The sequence below is a fragment of the Rana temporaria genome, chromosome 12 (assembly GCF_905171775.1).
Source record: "Rana temporaria chromosome 12, aRanTem1.1, whole genome shotgun sequence".
Taxonomy (NCBI): domain Eukaryota; kingdom Metazoa; phylum Chordata; class Amphibia; order Anura; family Ranidae; genus Rana; species Rana temporaria.
This window is the reverse complement of record NC_053500.1, coordinates 39,633,994-39,654,335: the sequence shown is the minus strand read 5'-3', so window position 1 is coordinate 39,654,335 and position 20,342 is coordinate 39,633,994. Positions and strand designations below refer to the sequence as shown.

Sequence of the window (20,342 nt, the reverse complement as noted above, 5' to 3'; positions counted from 1 at the left end):
ACCACACACAGACTGGTCCTGGACATGGGCTTCAGATGTCGTATTCCTCTTGTCAAGCCTCCTGAACAACAAACAACGTCAGAAGCATCTTACCTGGGCTAAAGAAAAACACACCTGGTCTGTTGCTCAGTGGTCCAAAGTCCTCTTTTCTGATGAGAGCAAATTTTGTATCTCATTTGGAAACCAAGGAGCCGGAGTATGGAGGAAGAATGGAGAGGCACACACTGCAAGATGCTTTAAGTCCAGTGTGAAGTTTCCACAGTCTGTGTTGATTTGGGGAGCCATGTCTTCACTCAACCCAAAGAGTGGAAATCTTGTTATGGCTGTAGGTGTTCCTTTTAGGTCATAGAGGCATCCATTAAAAATGTCATCAAAATGAAAATGGGACGGGTAAATTAAGACAAATAAGGAGAACTGAAATGCTACCTTATCTGGAAAAATGTTATTTAATACGAACTCCAGTGCTGGTTAGATGACTAAATACGTAGGGTTCCTCCGGAGGTTGCAAGGGGTTCCTTGAGGAATGAGCAATTTCTGCCTCTCAGATAAGTTCCCACTGACACCATTGATCTTTTTAGTTATCTATAAGAGGGTAATTCTTCCCAATGACCACAATGGTAACAAGCATTCTTCTCAATGACCATCAAACTAATATATCATGAGTTGTAGACATAGTAATATTTAGCAGGGGGTTCCCTGAGAACACAAATATTTCAAGGGTTCCTCTGTGTTAAAAAGGTTGAGAAAGGCTGACTAGACAATTGGCCATGTGTTGCTCCTGAAGGTCATCTAACCCTCTCTGGCAACTGGCACTGGAGAGAGCCTGAAGCAGCATCTTCTCTAGGAAAGTTATGGATTTCAGTTCATAATTCTTTGTTCTTATGCCAGCAAAACTGTTAACGTAAAGAGAACGGGAGGGCGCCAGTGTGGCATATTACATATTTATTGTGAATAAAGACAATTGGCAACTCACATGTGGCAGATAAAAACATATGCTCATCAACATCATGCCGCCTCTGGTGGGAAAGTTGGCACGATAGGGTTCCACAATTACGGAGAAAGATCAGTGAATAGACCTGTGGAGCCGAGAACAAACAATAGGGGGCGCCAAACTAAGTGCAGCAATGGATATAGATGGTATAGCAAGTGATGTACTTCTGTGTTGATATTGGAATACAGGTCCACTTTAAAACACAAGGAAGATCATTTATCAAAACTGCAGCAGTATGGCAACCAATCAGCTTATGTTGTTAATTTTCTAACTAAACAAGCTAAAGATAAAGGCTGATTGGCTGCAATGCACGGCTGCTTTGAGAAGTAATTATCATATTGTAAATTAGTCAAATTGTCTGATCATACAACAAGCAGTCAGTTTGCACACAGATTTCTAAGGAGGGCCCAACCCGGACACCCAGTATGCCAGGATTAAAGTGAGTGTAAAGTTTACGTTTTTTGTATTGTTTTTTTTTTTTTTTTTAAATAATAAATGAGTATACTTACCTGCTCTCTGCAACAGAATTGCACAGAGAGGCCCCAATTCTCCTCTTCTGGGGTCCCCCGCCAGCACTCTCGGCTGCTCTTGTTCTTGGTTTGCCACCAAAGAAGCCGCTTCCTATCGTGGCACATCTGCAGACTCAATCCCAAGCCATGCTGCCTGCGTCCATAGAAACAGACAGCACGGCTTGGCCCCATCTCCAGCCCCAATAGCTCCCACTGCCTCAGCAAAGCCTGTGAGGGCAAGAAGAGTCGCTACAGATGGGCACACTGCTGGATCGAGTGAGGGCGCAGTTAAAGTGGTTGTAAAGGCTGAGGGTTATTTACTTCCATGCATTCAGTGTTCAGCCCCCCCCCCCCCCCTCCAATATTTACCTCCATGCATTCAGTGTGCAGCTTCCCACCTCAGCCCCCAGCACCCCCAATACTTACCTAAGCTCGATCTCGATCCAGCCATGTGCACGAGGACCCAAGGCTCTCCTGGGTCTCTCCCTAGTGATTGGCTGAGATACAGTAGCATGAGCCATTGACTCCCGCTGCTGTCAATCACAGCCAGCGAGGCAGAAGTGGGGGGCAGGGCCAAGCCACTCTCTCTGTGTCTTATGGACACAGAGCTGGCTCAGGAGCGAGCACGCACAAGTGTCCCCACAGCAAGCTGCTGGTATAGTGTCTGGTCTATGGGGAATCCTAGTTCAAGATTGGTAAATTAAGTTTATTTAGAATTTTCACTAAAAGGGCTACCTTAACCAAAATAATTGAGCTTCCTCGGCTGCCTTGCACCCACCAAAATAGGGTATTATATGGTTTCTAAAGGGGTCCAGGTGATTTGACTTTTTGTCAGTTAATGATTAATTAGTAACAAATTAAACAACCTGCTTAAAAGTAGCAACAAAGAGGGAGAAGGTTCCTTCCTCTGGAAGGGGAGTCAGAGGGCACCGGTAATCTAGCAGACAAAAGAAGACGTCCTTTTCCCTTTACTGCTGTGCTGAAGTTAATGTTTATCCAGAGAACAAACAAGGACAACAAAGGGACACCAGATTAGAACCAAGAACTCAACAGTCCATTTTCTCAAAGAGATCCCCAACTGTTTGCTTACTTAATCTCAGATAAAAGAGATCAGAGTCTTCAAAGATGTCCAATGGGCCAGTTGTTTGTGACAGCGTGCTTATGACACTTCTGTCCTTGTCACTTGATGTATACTAGAACAACATATAACAGTTTGGACAGATGGGCTCTGATTGGTTACAGGACATATATTTATTGTGACTGTCACTTCAATTCCACCCTGAGACAATTCTCACCATCCCTAATGAGGAAAACATCGCTCTTTAATGCTCTACAAGTAAACATACCAAAGCTTGTATACAGAAAGGTAACCATAGACATGGGACGGAAGTCAACTTTGTCAGTACAATTCAAACACTCTTTGGTGCCCAACGTAGTCCATGAGCTGCATGCAGCCAACTAGCACATTTGCTGGAGATTATTATTGCAGTCACTGAGGCCAATGCTGGAGATTATTATTGCAGTCACTGAGGCCAATGCTGGAGATTATTATTGCAGTCACTGAGGCCAATGCTGGAGATTATTATTGCAGTCACTGAGGCCAATGCTGGAGATTATTATTGCAGTCACTGAGGCCAATGCTGGAGATTATTATTGCAGTCACTGAGGCCAATGCTGGAGATTATTATTGCAGTCACTGAGGCCAATGCTGGAGATTATTATTGCAGTCACTGAGGCCAATGCTGGAGATTATTATTGCGATCACCGACAGCAATGCAGGGGATTATTACTGCAGCAACTGATGCCAATGAAGGGGCTAATTTTACCGACAATTTGTTTTCAGCATTTAAGGTACAAATTACAGCAGGATCAACATTTATGGGTGTTGAGGTGCATTGTATCCCAACAATTTTGAATGCAATTCCATGCAATGCACTTCAAATGCAATAGAAAACGGACAATGGCTTGCTCTTGGATGGGAGCAGCCCTTTTGAAGTGCCAGGGTCCATACATGAGAACCTCCATAATTTTCAAGTTGACCACCATTGGCCTAGGCAGTGGTCTAAAATATGAGTGTGTTAGCACCCCTAAGTATACATATTTAGCTCAATGAAGAGAGGGGGAGAATGAAGGAGAGTAAAGCTGGTCATACACACTCAAAGCAAAAAAAAAAAAACACAGGCTGAACTAAGAACGAATAGATACATCCATCTGTGCTGTATAGTGTGGATGGAGGAATCTCCAAATGTGGCTATTGTATTCTGACCGCTGGCACCAGTGGCTGTCAGAGTACCTGAACAGTGGTTGCAGCTGATTGGATGTATTGGGCCAATACATTCCCATTATTTGATTATTCACGTAGTGCATGGCTGGGATTTAACGTGATCAGGCAAGCTTTTCACACCCATCTGAGAGCACACAGTCAGTTTTCTATAGCTCCTGTAATACATAATGATATTGTGGTCTTCCAGCCATAAAAAGTAAGGGACATGACACAATTTGTAAAGTTAACTTATCATGACAGTAACATAGATGTTGCCGTCTCTGATCATTACCTGTCACTTTACTTATTCATGGCAAGGAGACAGGTTCTCTTGATAGGAAACCCACTTAACTATGCTGCCCCCTGCCTACTACTTATTGAAGCACTGAAAAATAACCAGTATTTCTGGTTATGGAGGAAGCCTTTTGTTTTCTTTCTAATCGCCAGGACTTTAAAGTAAGGAGGAAAAGGGGAATTAGGCTTGTGTAAATTTCACCACTCAGCGTCATCTGAATCTTAGCCCTGGTTCACACTGGTGCGATTTGACATGTCGAATCGCATGTCAAATCAGTGTAATTTGCCAGCTATGGCACCATCCTAAATCGGTGCGACGCCACATGTGCAGCGCTGCACCGACTTCAAAAAGTAGTTTCTGTACTACTTTTTGCAATTTCGGCACCGGATTTACACTGACATCTGTGCAAAAACCTGCACAGATGTCTCTGTAATCGCAGCCGAAAATGAAATTCAGCTGAACTCGCACAGCTTCACCCCCGCAGCCGAGTGTGAACCTAGACTTACTCGTGGACTAGAGACAGGTTTTTTAATGGAAAAAGGTGATTGGAAACGCTAAGGCCTCGTACAAACGACGAACATGTCCGCTGAAACTGGTCTGTCGGACCAGTTTCAGCAGACATGTTCGGTCGTGTGTAGGGCCGACCGGACAATTTTCCGGCCGACCGGACAGGTTTCCAGCCGACAAATGTTTCTTAGCATGCTAAGAAACATGTCCGCTGGAAGCCTGTCCGTCCGCCGGACATGTCCGATGGTCAGTAAGACTCATCGGACATGTCCGCTGGCCCAAAAAACCCGCGCATGACGTCGAAGTGATTCGACGCATGCGTGGAAGTATTTGACCTTCCCGGTGCGCGCACGTCGCCGCGTCATCGTCGCCGTCACGTCACCGCGTCGTCTGTCCGCGGGGAATTTGGTCTAATGGTGTGTACAGCCATCAGACCAAATGATCCCAGCGGACATGTCTGATGAAAACGGTCCGCGGACCGTTTTCATCGGACATGTCCGCTCGTCTGTACGCCTAACAAGGAGAACCCAATATTTTAACCTGAATGGGAAAAGTGACAGATTCTCAATAAAGTTTTCCATACAAGAGACAGAGCAAGGTTAGATTATAAAGCTGACCAAATAACCTCAACCATGACCTTCTTTACAGATGCCTATTTAAGGTTTTCTTGATTAAAAAAGTTCCAGAAGTTTCTAGAGGTACATTGAGTTAATGGCACCTGTATACCCCTCCAGGGCCAGCTAAATCTTTTAGCGCCGGTTCACACTACCGAGACATGCGCTCACACTGAGCACGTCACATGACAAGTCGTGCCCCATTACGTGCAATGGAACCATTCTAATAAGAGCGACTTGAGTCCTTGCGTTTCATGCACTACTTTTGGTCTGACTTCGGCATAACTTGCATTGACTTCTGCTAAAGAAGTTGTATGCAAGTCGTGCCGAAGTCGAGCTGGGAAGTCGCGATAGTGTGAACATTATTCCCACTAGACAGCAATGTAAGAGGCATTTTTTCCCACTGATCCCCAATGGATTGGTTTTAGCAAGAATTCCCCAAGATCTGAAAATGAATCCAAGGGTTCCCCCTGGGGGTAAAAGGGTTGTGACAAGAAAGACAAACTCAGATGAATCGTACAAACTACAGATTCAGTTCAGGTGGAAAATAATTAAAGGCATAGGGCCAGATCCACGTAGCGGATCGTATTTTTATGCAGGCGTAGCGTATCCTAGTAACGCTAAGCCGCCGCAACTTTGAGAGGCAAATGCTGTATTCACAAAGCATTTGCCTCTAAAGTTACGGCGGCGTAGCGCAATTCTCCCGGCATAAGGGCGCGCAATTCAAATATATGTGATGGGGGCGTGTTTTATGTTAATACGTCGTGACCCAACGTGAATTACATTTTTTTTTAACGGCACATGCGCCGTCCGTGGGGGTATCCCAGTGCGCATGCTCAAAAATAAACCGGAACAAGCCAATGCTTACGACGGTGACGTCATTCTACGCAAATCCCTATTCGTGAACGACTTGCGCAAACGATGTAACATTTTCAAAATTCGACGCGGGAATGACGGCCATACTTAACATAGGATACGCCTCATATAGCAGGGGTAACTATACGCCGGAAAAAGCCGAACGCAAACGACGTAAAAAAATGTGCCGGCCGGACATACGTTCGTGGATCGCCGTATCTAGCTAATTTGCATACTCAACGCGGAATTCGACGGAAACGCCACCTAGCGGCCAGCGTAAATATGCACCTACGATCCGACGGCGTACTAAGACGTAAGCCTGTCGGATCGAGCCCAGATTCCGTCGTATCTTGTTTTGTGGATACAAAACAGAGATACGACGCGGGAACTTTGAAATTACGTGGCGTATCCATAGATACGCCGGCGTAATTCGTTTGAGGATCTGGCCCATTGTGTCAGGATTTTTTGAGAGCTGCTACCGGTGACTACAAGCTTACGGGTTCAGCTGAACTCGCACGATTTCAAACTCACATTTTAGTGCAAGTTCGGAGGCGATTTGAAAGACATCTGTGCGGGTTCATGCACAGATATCTATTGAAAACCATCCCATAATTCACCATAAGTAGTGCAGGAACTACTTTTGGGAATCGGTGTGGCATCGCACCAATGCGGACGGTGCTGTTGCCGGCAATAGTCTCCGATTTGGCATGCGATTTGACATGTCTAATCGGCCCAATGTGAACGGTGGTTTAAGGTGCAGACTCCAGGGATTTCCTCTTTGTTCTTATTTAAAGAAACTCTGGGGTTGATTTACTAAAGGTAAATTATCCACTCTGCACTACAAGTGCACTTGGAAGTGCAGTCGCTGTAAATCTGAGGGAAAGCTCTGCTGATTTTATCATCCAATCATGTTTTTTATTTTCCTTGCATGTCCCCCTCAGATCTACAGCGACTGCACTTCCAAGCGCACTTGTAGTGCAAAGTGGATTTGCCTTTAGTAAATAAACAACCGTGTCACCAACTTAAAAAATAACAGGTTAAAATGGAGGTTCACCCAAAAACTTAATTTTTAACATTAGATTGAGGCTCATTTTGTCTAGGGGAATCGGGTGTTTTTTTTTAAATCGAAGCTGTACTTACCGTTTTAGAGAGATCTTCTCCGCCGCTTCCGGATATGGGCTGCGGGACTGGGCATTCCTATTTGATTGACAGGCTTTCGACGGTCGCATACATCGCGTCACGATTTTCCGAAAGTAGCCGAACGTCGGTGCGCAGGTGCACCGGCGTTCGGCTTCTTTCGGCTACTCGTGACGCGATGTATGCGACCGTCGGAAGCCTGTCAATCAAATAGGAACGCCCAGTCCCGCAGCCCATATCCGGAAGCGGCGGAGAAGGTCTCTCTAAAACGGTAAGTACTGCTTCGATTTAAAAAAAAACACCCGATTCCCCTAGACAAAATGAGCCTCAATCTAATGTTAAAAATTGTTTTTCGGGTGAACTCCCGCTTTAAGCCCAGGTTCACACTGAGCTGTGGACGTTTCACCTGAACGCGCACGATTTCACTCCCGCATGTCAGTCCTGATTTTGGCTGCGATTTCTGCACAGATGTCATTGTAAATCGCACCCTAAATCGGTGTGGTGCCACAAATGCAGCGCTGCACTGATTAGGACGGTGCCATTGCCACTGACATGTCAAATCGCACCAATGTGAAACAGGGCAAAAGCACAGAAAAACAATCAAGTATATAAAATGCTAACTTGCAGCAGGTTTTACGTTCAATAAGTTATATTTTAGGAATACTATACAATGTCACCCGAGTGGAAGCTCTGAGTCTGCTCAGACTACCAACATTGCATCCAAGATGGCGGCACCCAGCAACAGCCTCAGAGCTTTTGGACATCTACACAGGGTAGACTTTGTTGTACTATCAGGAGGATATAATGGGCTAACTGCAATCTTCTGCTTAGGCTTCTACATTATGGAAGAACCATGACAAGCCATGTTAATCATTAACCATCGCAGAGACCCGGATTAGCCGTTTTTTGAATATCCGATCTACCGATAAATTGGCTTAGCCACCAAACATGGACTTTGCCCACTATACCTGGTGGGGGTGTTCATTCAGGCAGTTGAGAAAAAATACACCTGTATGATGAAATGTTCACTGACCTCATCTTAAAAATGGAGGGAACCTAAAGTGTATCTAAATTCATGAATTTTAACCCCCTGCAGTTCTGGATAACCGATTCCAAATACCTGCATCAGATGTATAGTACCTGCAACGGTCAAATCGCATGTCAAATCGGGGGCAATGGCACTGTCCTAATCGGTGCAATGCTGCATTTGCAGCGCCGCACCGATTTCAAATCGTTTCTGTACTACCTTTTGCGATTTTAGGGTGTGATTTCTAGTGACATCTGTGCAGAAACCCGTACAGATGTCTGTGAAATAGCCGCCAAAATCGGGACCGTCTTGCGAGTTCAGTCAAAACTCCCGCAGCTCAGTGTGAACCCGTGTTAAAACTTTATCTAAACCCAAGAACAAAAATGGCACACATTGCAGCTTACCAGTCCTTAGATGTGGCGACTGCATTTGTTTTCTTTTTTTTTTTAAGGTCTTTCCTTTGTTCTGACCTAGTGATCCCATCAGTAACAGACTTTCTGTCCTTGTGACTACGCTCATTCACTGCTCTATAGGGGAGCTGTCACTCTGACAGAAAGTGTTATGCCGTGTACACACGATAATTTTTCGGCATGAAAAAAAGACATTTTTAAAAACGTCATTTAAAATGACCGTGTGTGGGCTTCACAACGTTTTTCGGCTTCAAAATTTCATTTTTCGTGTTGTAAAAAATGATCGTGTGTGGGCAAAAACGACGTTTTAAACCCGCGCATGCCCAGAAGCAAGTTATGAGACGGGAGCGCTCGTTCAGGTAAAACTACCATTCATAATGGAGTAAGCACATTCATCACGCTGTAACAGACAAAAAAGCGCAAATCGTCTTTTACTAACAAGGAATCAGCTAAAAGCAGCCCAAAGGCGAATAGAACTTCCCCTTTGGAGTGCCATCGTACGTGTTGTACGTCACCGCGCTTTGCTCATCATTTTTCAAAAACGATGGTGTGTGGGCAACATCGTTTTTAATGATGAAGTTGGAAAAACGTCGTTTTTTGGACATGCTGAAAAATGACATTTTTTTTCATGACGAAAAACGACCGTGTGTACGCGGCATTAGAGCTAAAGAACATCTCTTCCCCTCTCCATCTCCGGAGCATAGGGAGGAGGTTTTCTGTTGTCCACAAAGAGAACTGAAAACAATGTAACAGATAAAAGTCAGCAGATCACATTTTTTGTTTAGCTTAAATGTTTCCATTAATGCCCCTATGAATGTGCAAAACCATTCAATTAAGCAGGAAAGGTAACCAGGATCCACGATTCTCCAAATGCTGGACATATCAGTGTGCACATATATTCTAAGGAGCCAAAGAACTGTGGCGGAAGGACATCAGCTCAGATATGAACAGCCAGGCTGAGAGGCGATCTCACAGAAGCTTACACATTACTACTTATCCTTTGTGTATGTAACTTACAGAAACGTTATGGTGTCCCTGGTTGTTGTTCAAATCCCTTCCAAAAGGGACTAGAGCCGTTTAAAAGGCGACTCTGCCCAAACTGATATTTAGTTATAAGTGCAGCATGGTGGGCTGCAGCAGTCCCTGGCTGCATTTAGGACTGGCTGCTCTAAAAACGACTTTTCTGTCTGCCTTTCCCACTCACCTTCATGTGTTCCAGGTCCTGTGACACTGGCATGTCCTCAATGTGTACAGTGCACATGGACCTCAAGGGGAAGAGGGCCCACCAAATACTCGATATGAACCTGACAAAAAAGCACACCTTACCACAATGCCATCGCTTGATCTGCGGTCGCTCCGGTCACTTGCGACTGCAGCCCAGGCCTGGTTCACACCTATGTTTTTAGTGCTTTTTGCAGAAACACACTACAGTCCATTTAACATGGTTTGCTATTGGAAACACTAACATCTATGGTTTTTTTTTCAGCCACTGCGTTTTGGGAAAGGGTCAGGGTTTTTTTTTTAAATGCAAAATGGTGCATTTTTGGTTCATTAGACTTCAATAAAGAAACTGCAGAAAGGCATGTAGTGCGGTTTGCGTTTTTTTTTTTAAATCTGAACAAATTGGGCCAAAAAAATAAAAAAACACACCGCAAAAAGCTGCAAAAACGGATCAAAGCAAACTGCATAGGTGTGAACTGAGCCAAAGGAGACCCGTGTATGCATGTACTGCGCCTCCTCTCTAAAAGACGAAGGTGCTGTGCCAATAATATGCTAAAGAAGTACACACATATTATTATTATACAGGATTTATATAGCCCCCAACAGTTTATGCAACACTTTACAATGTAGAGGACAGTACAATTACAATACAGGAAGAAAAGATGTACATAGGTTTTTACACCATAGTCCATCATAGTCCTCACATAGAATTCCAAGTAATAAAAGGTATTAATAAAACCTATTAAATCCCAATAATAATGTGCAGCCTGAGGAGCACATTTATTTATTGGGTGCAAATCAATGGTCGGTGCTGATCACAGGTAACTGCTTACATGAGTGGTTACATGTGATCCGTACCTCTGACCAAGCCTGGATATAGATAATTTGCACTCAGGGTAGCCGCCTCTGGCCTCATATAAGCTCAGGGCCGCTGATAGGGGGGGACCACCAGTCCTCCTGTAGGGGGCCCAGGCACACAGGGGGGCCTGAACAGCAGGAGGAATCAGTGTGGTTGGGCGAGAGTGTGTCTCTCCCTGCGCTGGCTTTCAGCTGCTGCAGGGAGAGACACAAGGCATCATTTCTGTAATTGCTCCCCCCCCGCACCAAACCCTCCCCCTGTTTTTCTTGCATTTGATCCCCCCCTCCCCCATGGGTGCCCTCCTTTTACTGTGCCGCACCCACCCCCATCGCCCCCACCCCATGGCACTGTCAACTTCCCTGTCCTGTAAAATAATTAAATGTAAAAAAAATTTAAACATTGTAAAATAAGATTTTTAAATTTAATTTTTTTATGTAAAAAAATATAAAAAAAGGGCTATTTCACACAGGTTCCCTGCTGTGTTTGTGTCCGCTAATAAAGATTTTTGTGTATTTTTTGTGAATTTTTTTTTGATATATTGGGGTGGCCCTGCCTGGTAAGCTGGATGGGGCCCCGTAATTTCTAACAGCAGCCCTGTATACGCTGAATGCTTTTATGTGTCCACAGCACCCAGTGGCATAGTGTAGAGTCTTGAGAAAGGGGAGCCAAACTTATGATGGTACATACAGGCCCTCTACATTCAGAAAACGCCCATTCTATCACATAAAATAATTGATCCAGCAGGGATAGTGAGAGCCCCTCATAATGGGCACGGCAGGTGTGCAGAGCACATCGACCTCAGCAATAGAGAGACACAAAAGGCCAACACGTGTTTAAACTTCCCGGCATCTACCAAAATCTGGAATATCACTTTAGGATGGACTAACCCATAAAGAAGAATCATGATGATCAGGCGGTAGCCTGTATAGACATATACTGTTAGTTACAGTAGTGAATTGTAATGTGTCAATCATGCATCAAACTTTCCCACTGACCTGAGAATCTTGTAGTGCATGGTGGGTGAAGTCCTGTTGCTGGTACCCCAGTCAGCCCACTCGGTGTCCCTGTTACATCATCTCCGTAGTGTCCCCACACCTGGATGCTGCAAGCTGTGTGAAGTGACTGAGAGGAGCAGACGGCTGCTATCAATTGAAATGTGTGAGAATAGAGGAGGAGGAGCCCAGGCTGAGCACACAGGGGGTGACTTAGATTTGTAATGATTCACTGCTATAATCTGTGGAAATAAGCAAAGACAAACGAACACACACACACACACACACACACACACACACAGCTTCTTGTGGTCTGGAGCTGAAGTGCACAGCAGGAAGATGAGAGAAGAGAAGAACAGACAGATGCACACACAGAGAATGTAGTAAAATAATGAAAGAGGAGAGGGAGGCGGCCTTCTCCTCTTAGATTTATTGACTTCATGATGTCACAAAATACACACCCATCAATCCCTCCCCATCACCCTTGTGAGTCTTTTATTGGCCAGTTCATAGAAGGGCCTCTTCATATAGCTCAACTTAAGTTCCTTTCCGACGTCACAAATTCCTTCTGGGGTCTGTAAAACACAGGATGTGGGGGATGGGCAGAACTTCCTATAGAAAAATTCCACAATTGCTTCTCCAATATGAAACATCCAGGAAAGGCTTAGAGTGGAGAGTGGAAGAGGATTACATCTGTTCTTAACATGTCCTTGTATGGTCAACCTTAAGTTCCAAGATGTACTTATAACTTTAAAACACCTATCTCTTCATTTCATTCCTGATATGACAAAATCTTCATCAAGGAAAATAAGCAATATACTAAAGAAATATTACCGAAATACACTTTAATATTTCTAATCATAACATAAAATTTTCATTTTAGTTTCACGTCTATCACAGCCCCCCCTTGAAATGAATATTTTATCAGTTCATTCTCTTTGTTATTTCTTAACAGACAAGTACAGTAATGGAGGACACGGTCCATATAACAAAACATTATCATAACCAATATAAACAGAATTGCTATACCTATTTGAGTACAAATGTGTTATCACCCAAAATATTGTCCGCAGGTGACATTCTAAATGCCCCCCTTGTTCACCTAATATCCTGTATAAGGCCATAATTTTATACAAAGTCATTTGTGAAGTGGCCTCTAGGTGTTCAGTAATATACTGGAATGCATTCTTGTTTATAGTTAACAAACCTCTATTGACCATAGCAACCAGAATTTATCCAATCTACATTTACATTACTAAGTTAAATTTCATAAAAGCATCCGTTCCCACCAAATTACTATATTTCCCTTCATTAGCATTTTAATTTTATATTGGGCTCTGTCCTAAATATTTTATTTCCTAAAGAAACTTTATTACATTACACTAGTTTTCAGGACTGATCATGCAGCATGAATATTCTTGTCGCATGTCTGTTTAAACAAACATAGCAGCCTTCAGCATAAACGAACATACAGAAGTTTCATTGTTCCCCTACATGGATCCAAATATAAGAGACCAAATATTCTTCCATTAATACATTCGTCAATCTGAAGCCTAGAAAGTGACATTTTAATCCATAAATCATCATCATCTGCATCATCTATCCATATTGTATTTTTATTTTTAAACTATTTTAACTGACTTTCTTAAGCTATGCAGATTCACACCATTATCATTCTCTTTAAAATGACACCCTCAAAGTAAGGTATTCTTCAAACCAAATGGTGCAAAAAAACCCACAGTTTAGTAACATATGAGAGAAAGAAAGAATGAGAGAGAAAGAAAGAAAGAAAGAGCAAAAGAAAGAGAGAGAGAGAAAAAGAAAGAAAGGAAAAGAAAGAGAAAAATAATACTTTATTAATAAGGGCTTTCTTTCAGATCTTCTAATGATTGTGTACAAATTACCTTTTATTATTAAAGAAAGATTTACCCTCATAATACGCTTCCATAGTTTACTTAACAAACTCTGATATTTATTTATTTTTCCCTTCAAACTAGGCAAAGTTGAGGATGTTTACACTGGGAGTCGGATTTCAAGCTAGCACTCACTCCTGTAAACCACCACAGCCTGTAACCTGATCTGCTGTTAATGACCTCTTAAGGGAAAACATCTGTCCCCCCCCATGCTTGGAGCAGATTGTACAAGTTTTAGACCATATACAATCCAATCGAATTGCATCGTTTTTCTCATTTTTAACTCTTTTTCAAAAATTTTAAAACATATTTGGTTTGTACATCTGCCAAAAATCATGTACACCACATTATAACATGACATTCCTTAACTTCCAATAGCGACAAAAGATCGCTTAGAGGACAAATCTCATGAAATCCACTGACCAGTCCCTGCGCATGAACCGACCATTGTTTTCTACTGATAAAGTCACTCATAATTACTCACAATCTATATTTTATCAGAAATGTCATTTTATAATAACTTTTAACACTTGTTTATTTTTTAATTTTATTTTTACAATTTTTATAATATTTTTTATAAAGTTTTTAGATTGAACATAACTTTCATATTTTAATATTTTTCCTGGGGAACCTTATAATAAACCAAACCCAAGTTTAGAATCTGTTGTAAACATTGCTCAAACCTCTACTTATTAATTCTTACAACCAGATCTGTAGGATTTCAGTTAAACATAAAATACCATGTTGTTTACCATTTACTGAATTGTATACAATTCTTCACACAATCTCAATCAACAATTTTCCCATTAAACCTTTGTTCTAATCCCATGTTTATGCTTTGACATGTCATAAAAGCATTTTCAGTTGTTGGGGTAAACATATTCATAAACATTTACAGGCAGAATTAAACTTAATTATCTCATTAAAGAACTTCTTTACACTCTGACATTAATTAACTAATTACCCCATGTAACAAGGACCCCCCTTTGAGATATTCCAACCCACAAACCCCAGTGGTCACAATCCCATGTATTTGAAAAAAGATATATAATTTCATTCAGATTTGGGCGGCACAATCCATAATATCACTCATCTTCCAGAGAATATTTTCGAAGGAACCTTTTAATCATCACCCAGGGGATATTGGTAATTATCGGTACCTACATCAGGAATGCGAGAAAAAACTCGTACACGAATATTAGTTACCTATTTTCAAAAGCGGTCACATAATCATAGCTCATAACAATCTAATCTAGAGACTGTCTCAAACAAGATTTCAGAAAGGGATAATGTATTGAATGCTCCCCCCTTGGGGCCACTTACCCACTTAACCCTGAGGATGGCATGGCACAGCATGTGGAATAAAACCATTTAAATGTACTATGTAAAATGTTCTACTGTTCCAATGTGATACCCAGAATCTCCTCATCCCTCATTTGTGACTTGTGAACGCAGCTTCTGTAGTCATGAACGCCAGGATTTACACACTCTCTCTACCGCTTTTGGGCACCCCATGAGGTCAAGGAATTGAGGTCTGGGCACACAGGACAGCATATAAGCGGATTCTACCTTCAGGTAGGTCTGCCACTCCCATCTACATCATTCTCCTCCCTTACGTGTCTGTCCAGCGAAGTGGCATTGTAGTTACCCCCCCCTGGACAGACTAAGGAGGGCATGAAGAAGAAGGCCCGTGGGCCGGAGGGCACAGAATCCAGTATGGGCAGCGGGCAGGAGGCGACACCATATGCGTTCAGAACGAGGCAAAGCCTTCAGCAGGGAAGAGCATCCGGGCAGGCCCATGCTTCCTCCAGCGGGGCATACAGTTGGGCAGAACGTGAGGGGAAAGAAGGGGCACGGCCTCAAGCAGTCGGGCGGGGCCCATGCTTCCAGCAGGCATCGTGGGCAGAACATGAGGGAAACGAAAAGACAATAACAGGCCCTGGGTATCACATTATAAATTTCAAAACTGGCAAAAAGCCCTTTATGTATCAAGTCAAAATACAGTGCATGGCATCGTCAGTGTAAGTGTAAGTGGGCAACCCAGATGGGACAGGTCCCCACAGAACACGCATTCAATCTATCCGATTAAAAGGATAAAAAAAAAACGGGACGAAATAATTCACCTAAATTAATTCACTGTAGAAGATTTTAACTGTAAAATAAAGACTTAACAATTGCTTATTATGTGCATCAAATGTCTGTTCCATATTTTTTAAACCTCAGGAGAAATATTATTCTAGTTAAATCGAATTATCTGATAAATCAGCGTACAATGTAACAGGCATATTCAGACCAATTTTAATTGTACAGAAACAGTTGCAATATCCCAAGTCAACCTTTTGTTAAAAAAAAACTCTGTGTTACAAAAAAACTGTCTCCTAGGTTGTCGTCCCTGGGGGGGAAGAGGGGGGCTATCCTCCAACTTGCAAATGTGGCAGAGCTCAGGGCGGGCAGGATGCAGGGGTCTGGACCTCCCACATTCCTCACACACCCAGTTCTATCCCCCCACCAGGGAGGGGGCAGGAGTATATATTATATCAGGGAGGCATCCCAGAAATATAAAAAAAAAACAGCAAAAATAATAATAAGAAGAATTCATTCACCACTTGCCAACAAGGAATTGGGAAAAGGGAGCAATGAATTTCAATGGGAAGAAGAAAAAAAGGGTTGAAGAAAGGAGAAAGAAATAAGAAAGAAAGAGTTCGATTCCAGCACAGAGTTGAGAACCCAAACGAAAAGTGCATGCAAAGAAAGACACCATAAGTTATATGTTACAGACACAATGTACCATTAGACGCAATCAAATCACTTCTAGCACAGTCAGTACAATCAGCATGCTACATAGAGGGAGGGGAAGATAGGGGGCTGTGTAGTAGGCAGCAAAGAAAGGGTTGGACGGGAGGATCTAAGAAGAAAATGTTGGAGAGGGGAGGAGCTATGAAAAAAAAAGCGGCAAAGATTTGGAGAAGACGGGAGGATCTAAGAAGAAGATTGCGGAGGGGGGGGGGTGGCTATGAAAAAGGGAGAAGAAAGGGAGGAGCTAAGAAAAAGATGGCAGAGGGGGGAGGAGCTTTTCAGAAAAGGCGGGAAAAATCTAAAGCCAAAGAAAAGCAAAATGGAAGACGAAGAAGAAGGGGAGTCAGAAGTTATAATGAAAAACTTCAGACTTCTGTAGATGAAAAACAAAAGTCAGTGCCAACAGCAGTCAATACATACAACAAGAAAGCCAGGTATTCTATTCAGTCAAACACAGTTATCCAGCATAATAAAAACACATACATACTGAGAAAGACAAAAGGATCATCCCAGCAAAAAAAATTAACTAGGAAAGGCACAGAAATGAAAAAGTTTCCTGTTCAGACTGCAAAGAGTTAAGACTGCTAGGCAGAAAACCCTTAATTGGTATCCAGCTGTGATGAAAGGCATAGGGTTTCAGGTCACAAATCAGCACAGTTAGCAGAGCAAGAAGCCACAGACGAAAGAGTTAAGAATGCTAGTTTAGAAAGACCAAGAGTTAATTGCTTAGCCAACTGTGACAAAAGGCAGAAGTGCAAGAAAAGAAACAATTTAGATACGAGAATAGAAACAGCTTTACAGCTTAGCAGAGGACACATGCAACAACCTCCTCCAGCTTTCGACCCCCACCTTTCCTTACAGAGGAAAACTTAGTAAGCAAAAAACCCCGCGAAATTCAAAGCAAGGCAGATGGGAGATATCTGACTCCACACATATATCTCACTACATTCATACACAAATAATCCCCAGTATCCCAATGTACCCCAATTTATCTAAAAGGGGTTTTGAAATATTTATCACAAGCCTAAATATAACAAAAGCCCATATATACATCTTCGCAGCCAGCTTCCTTAGGGCTGAACCCAGGCTATTCCGAGCCAGCATGCACTCCCCGTGCACACCACCTTTATCACATCGGCTTAATCCGAGACGATGCACGACCAGTACCTCACTTAGTAGGCCGATTTCACACACAGCTCACAAGCTACGCACACCCTTCACACACCCCACAAACAGACAGCAAACAACCCACAAACTCGCACCCTTCTACTCAAGCTACTCGCACCCTTCTACTCACAGGCAGCAAGACACCAAAAAAAATTAATAGCAGTGAATCAGCACAAACCGGGGTTCGCTTCTGGACCAGAATTATACCGTCTGTTTCAAAGGCTCGGAATTTGTAGACAAACTAGATGGGAATAGAGGCCGTCCAGCCTGTAACACGGTGTAAGGGAGCCAAAAAAAACTCGCACTTACCGTGTTTAGGGGTTCATGACGCCCCTTTCAATGGTAGACGGTCCCTCAATTCTCAGCCAGTTTCTTGTGCGTCCACAAAGTCTGTCCTTGAAGTCCAAAAGAAGCACGTTGAGCGCCAATTGACTTAGATTTGTAATGATTCACTGCTATAATCTGTGGAAATAAGCAAAGACAAACGAACACACACACACACACACACACACACACACACACAGCTTCTTGTGGTCTGGAGCTGAAGTGCACAGCAGGAAGATGAGAGAAGAGAAGAACAGACAGATGCACACACAGAGAATGTAGTAAAATAATGAAAGAGGAGAGGGAGGCGGCCTTCTCCTCTTAGATTTATTGACTTCATGATGTCACAAAATACACACCCATCAATCCCTCCCCATCACCCTTGTGAGTCTTTTATTGGCCAGTTCATAGAAGGGCCTCTTCATATAGCTCAACTTAAGTTCCTTTCCGACGTCACAAATTCCTTCTGGGGTCTGTAAAACACAGGATGTGGGGGATGGGCAGAACTTCCTATAGAAAAATTCCACAATTGCTTCTCCAATATGAAACATCCAGGAAAGGCTTAGAGTGGAGAGTGGAAGAGGATTACATCTGTTCTTAACATGTCCTTGTATGGTCAACCTTAAGTTCCAAGATGTACTTATAACTTTAAAACACCTATCTCTTCATTTCATTCCTGATATGACAAAATCTTCATCAAGGAAAATAAGCAATATACTAAAGAAATATTACCGAAATACACTTTAATATTTCTAATCATAACATAAAATTTTCATTTTAGTTTCACGTCTATCACAGGGGAGTACACAAGATCCTGCAAGAGTCACCCTATTCACCAACAGGCAGAAGTACAATAGATCCCAGGATACGGGGCTCATAGAGTGTCCAGTAGATAACTTTTGTACTGGACTGAAATAGTTTATTGTTATTTCCATCCATCAGACACATAAGTAGCAAGATGTAATCTTTTCTTTCCTCTTCTGCCAATTTCACTTTCCATGTTCAGATTGCTCTTCAGACAGCATTTTACAGGCAGTGAGGAGGTACTTTGATCACTGCACAATTGTGCATAGCAAATGGGTGCAGGGTGCCTGCAGAGAGGTCCCATTCACTTGAATAGATTGCATGCTGTGGGTGCTATGCCCGCTGAAAGCCTCAGGGGGGATTAATTCTTGCTACAGCCCCAAAGCATGGCAGCCACAGCATGTGTACAGCCCCGGCTGTGGTGTCGCCAACTAATGGGGCTAGTGGAACCAAGTGACTTAATTAAGGGGTATTATAGCCCCAACCTTACTTGGGGCTCATTAACATGTGTGGCAGGGACTGCCGCTTCTTTGAAAAATGATACACACTTGTTCACTTTTCAGAGGTGTTTGACAGGCAGTATGGAGGCGATATGTCACCTCCTCATTTAACCCTATAACTGCCGTACTACCATGCCGCAATAGTGAACATTGAACGCAGTTGCAGTGTGGCCCCATAGAACTGTATTAGTTGGGTTCGGCTGCAGCACCACCCGCTGGAAGCAGCATACCTTTTAAGTTTTGCTGCATCCGCACCACGTGTACAGCCGTCAGCAGCTATATGTTAAGGGCTGTACACACAGGCTAAATATCAGGTGGCACCTGCCAGTTCAATACAAACTGGCCACCAACATTCAGCCCATGTGGCAGGCAGTTCAGTCGAAGGAACATGACCAAAAAAGGTCTGCCAATCATCACCCAATCAGCTCACTGACAGGCGTGTTCTGGGGGGGGGGGGGTCCCCCTGTCAGAGCACAATAGCTCAGTGGGGAAGATTGCTGTACCAACATCAGATAGTTAGTACAGCGGCTCCTTCCGAGGTCCTAAAGCGGAGTTCCACCCAAAAATGTAACTTCCTTTTTTTCGGAAACCCTCCCCCCTCCGGTGTCGCATTTGGCACCTTTCAGGGGGGCGGGGGGTGCAGATACCTGTCTAAAGACAAGTATTTGCACCCACTTCTGGAAATACACTCCTGCGGCAGTCACGCCCCTACCCGCACCCCCCGCTGTCTCCCGGGAAACACACTGTCCCCTGGAGAGAGCGGGGACCAGTGACGGCGCTCCGCACTATTCACACATGCGCAGTAGGGAACCGGACAGTGAAGCCGTAACGCTTCTTCCCATTTTCCTCACCGAGGATGTCGGCGGGTGCAGCCGAGGGACAAGCGATTGCTCGGGCCTCGGCTGCCGACAACACGGGCGCGCTGGATAGGTAAGTGTCTGAAAGAGGCAGTCAGGATCCTGATGATGTCACAGAAGATGATGGCGGCGTGGAACCCAGGTTGTTGTACCCGAGTAGTGGATTGCAGTAAGACAATCCAGACTGGGTATGTGAATTCAGGACAACCCAGTATAATGTAAGGGGATTTAAAAAAACAAAAACAAAGTGAATCCACCCTTTAAGAATCAACACTATAGACTCTAAATATGACACTTTACC

The 20,342-nt window shown here is 43.4% G+C and overlaps 1 protein-coding gene across 2 annotated transcripts in view; it reads right to left on the bottom strand.

Moving 5' to 3' along the window:
• Window positions 1-11,967, bottom strand: part of HAP1 (huntingtin associated protein 1) — a 93,783-nt gene extending 81,816 nt beyond the window's left edge. The window contains exon 1 of one of the 2 annotated variants that reach the window (XM_040330990.1): window positions 11,684-11,967. In XM_040330990.1, the coding sequence (XP_040186924.1) occupies window positions 11,684-11,703 (20 nt within the window). In that variant the 5' untranslated portion in view covers window positions 11,704-11,967. The remainder of the gene's footprint in view (window positions 1-11,683) is intronic. The other variant, XM_040330988.1, reaches the window with a different exon arrangement.
• Between the last annotated feature and the right edge of the window lie 8,375 nt (window positions 11,968-20,342).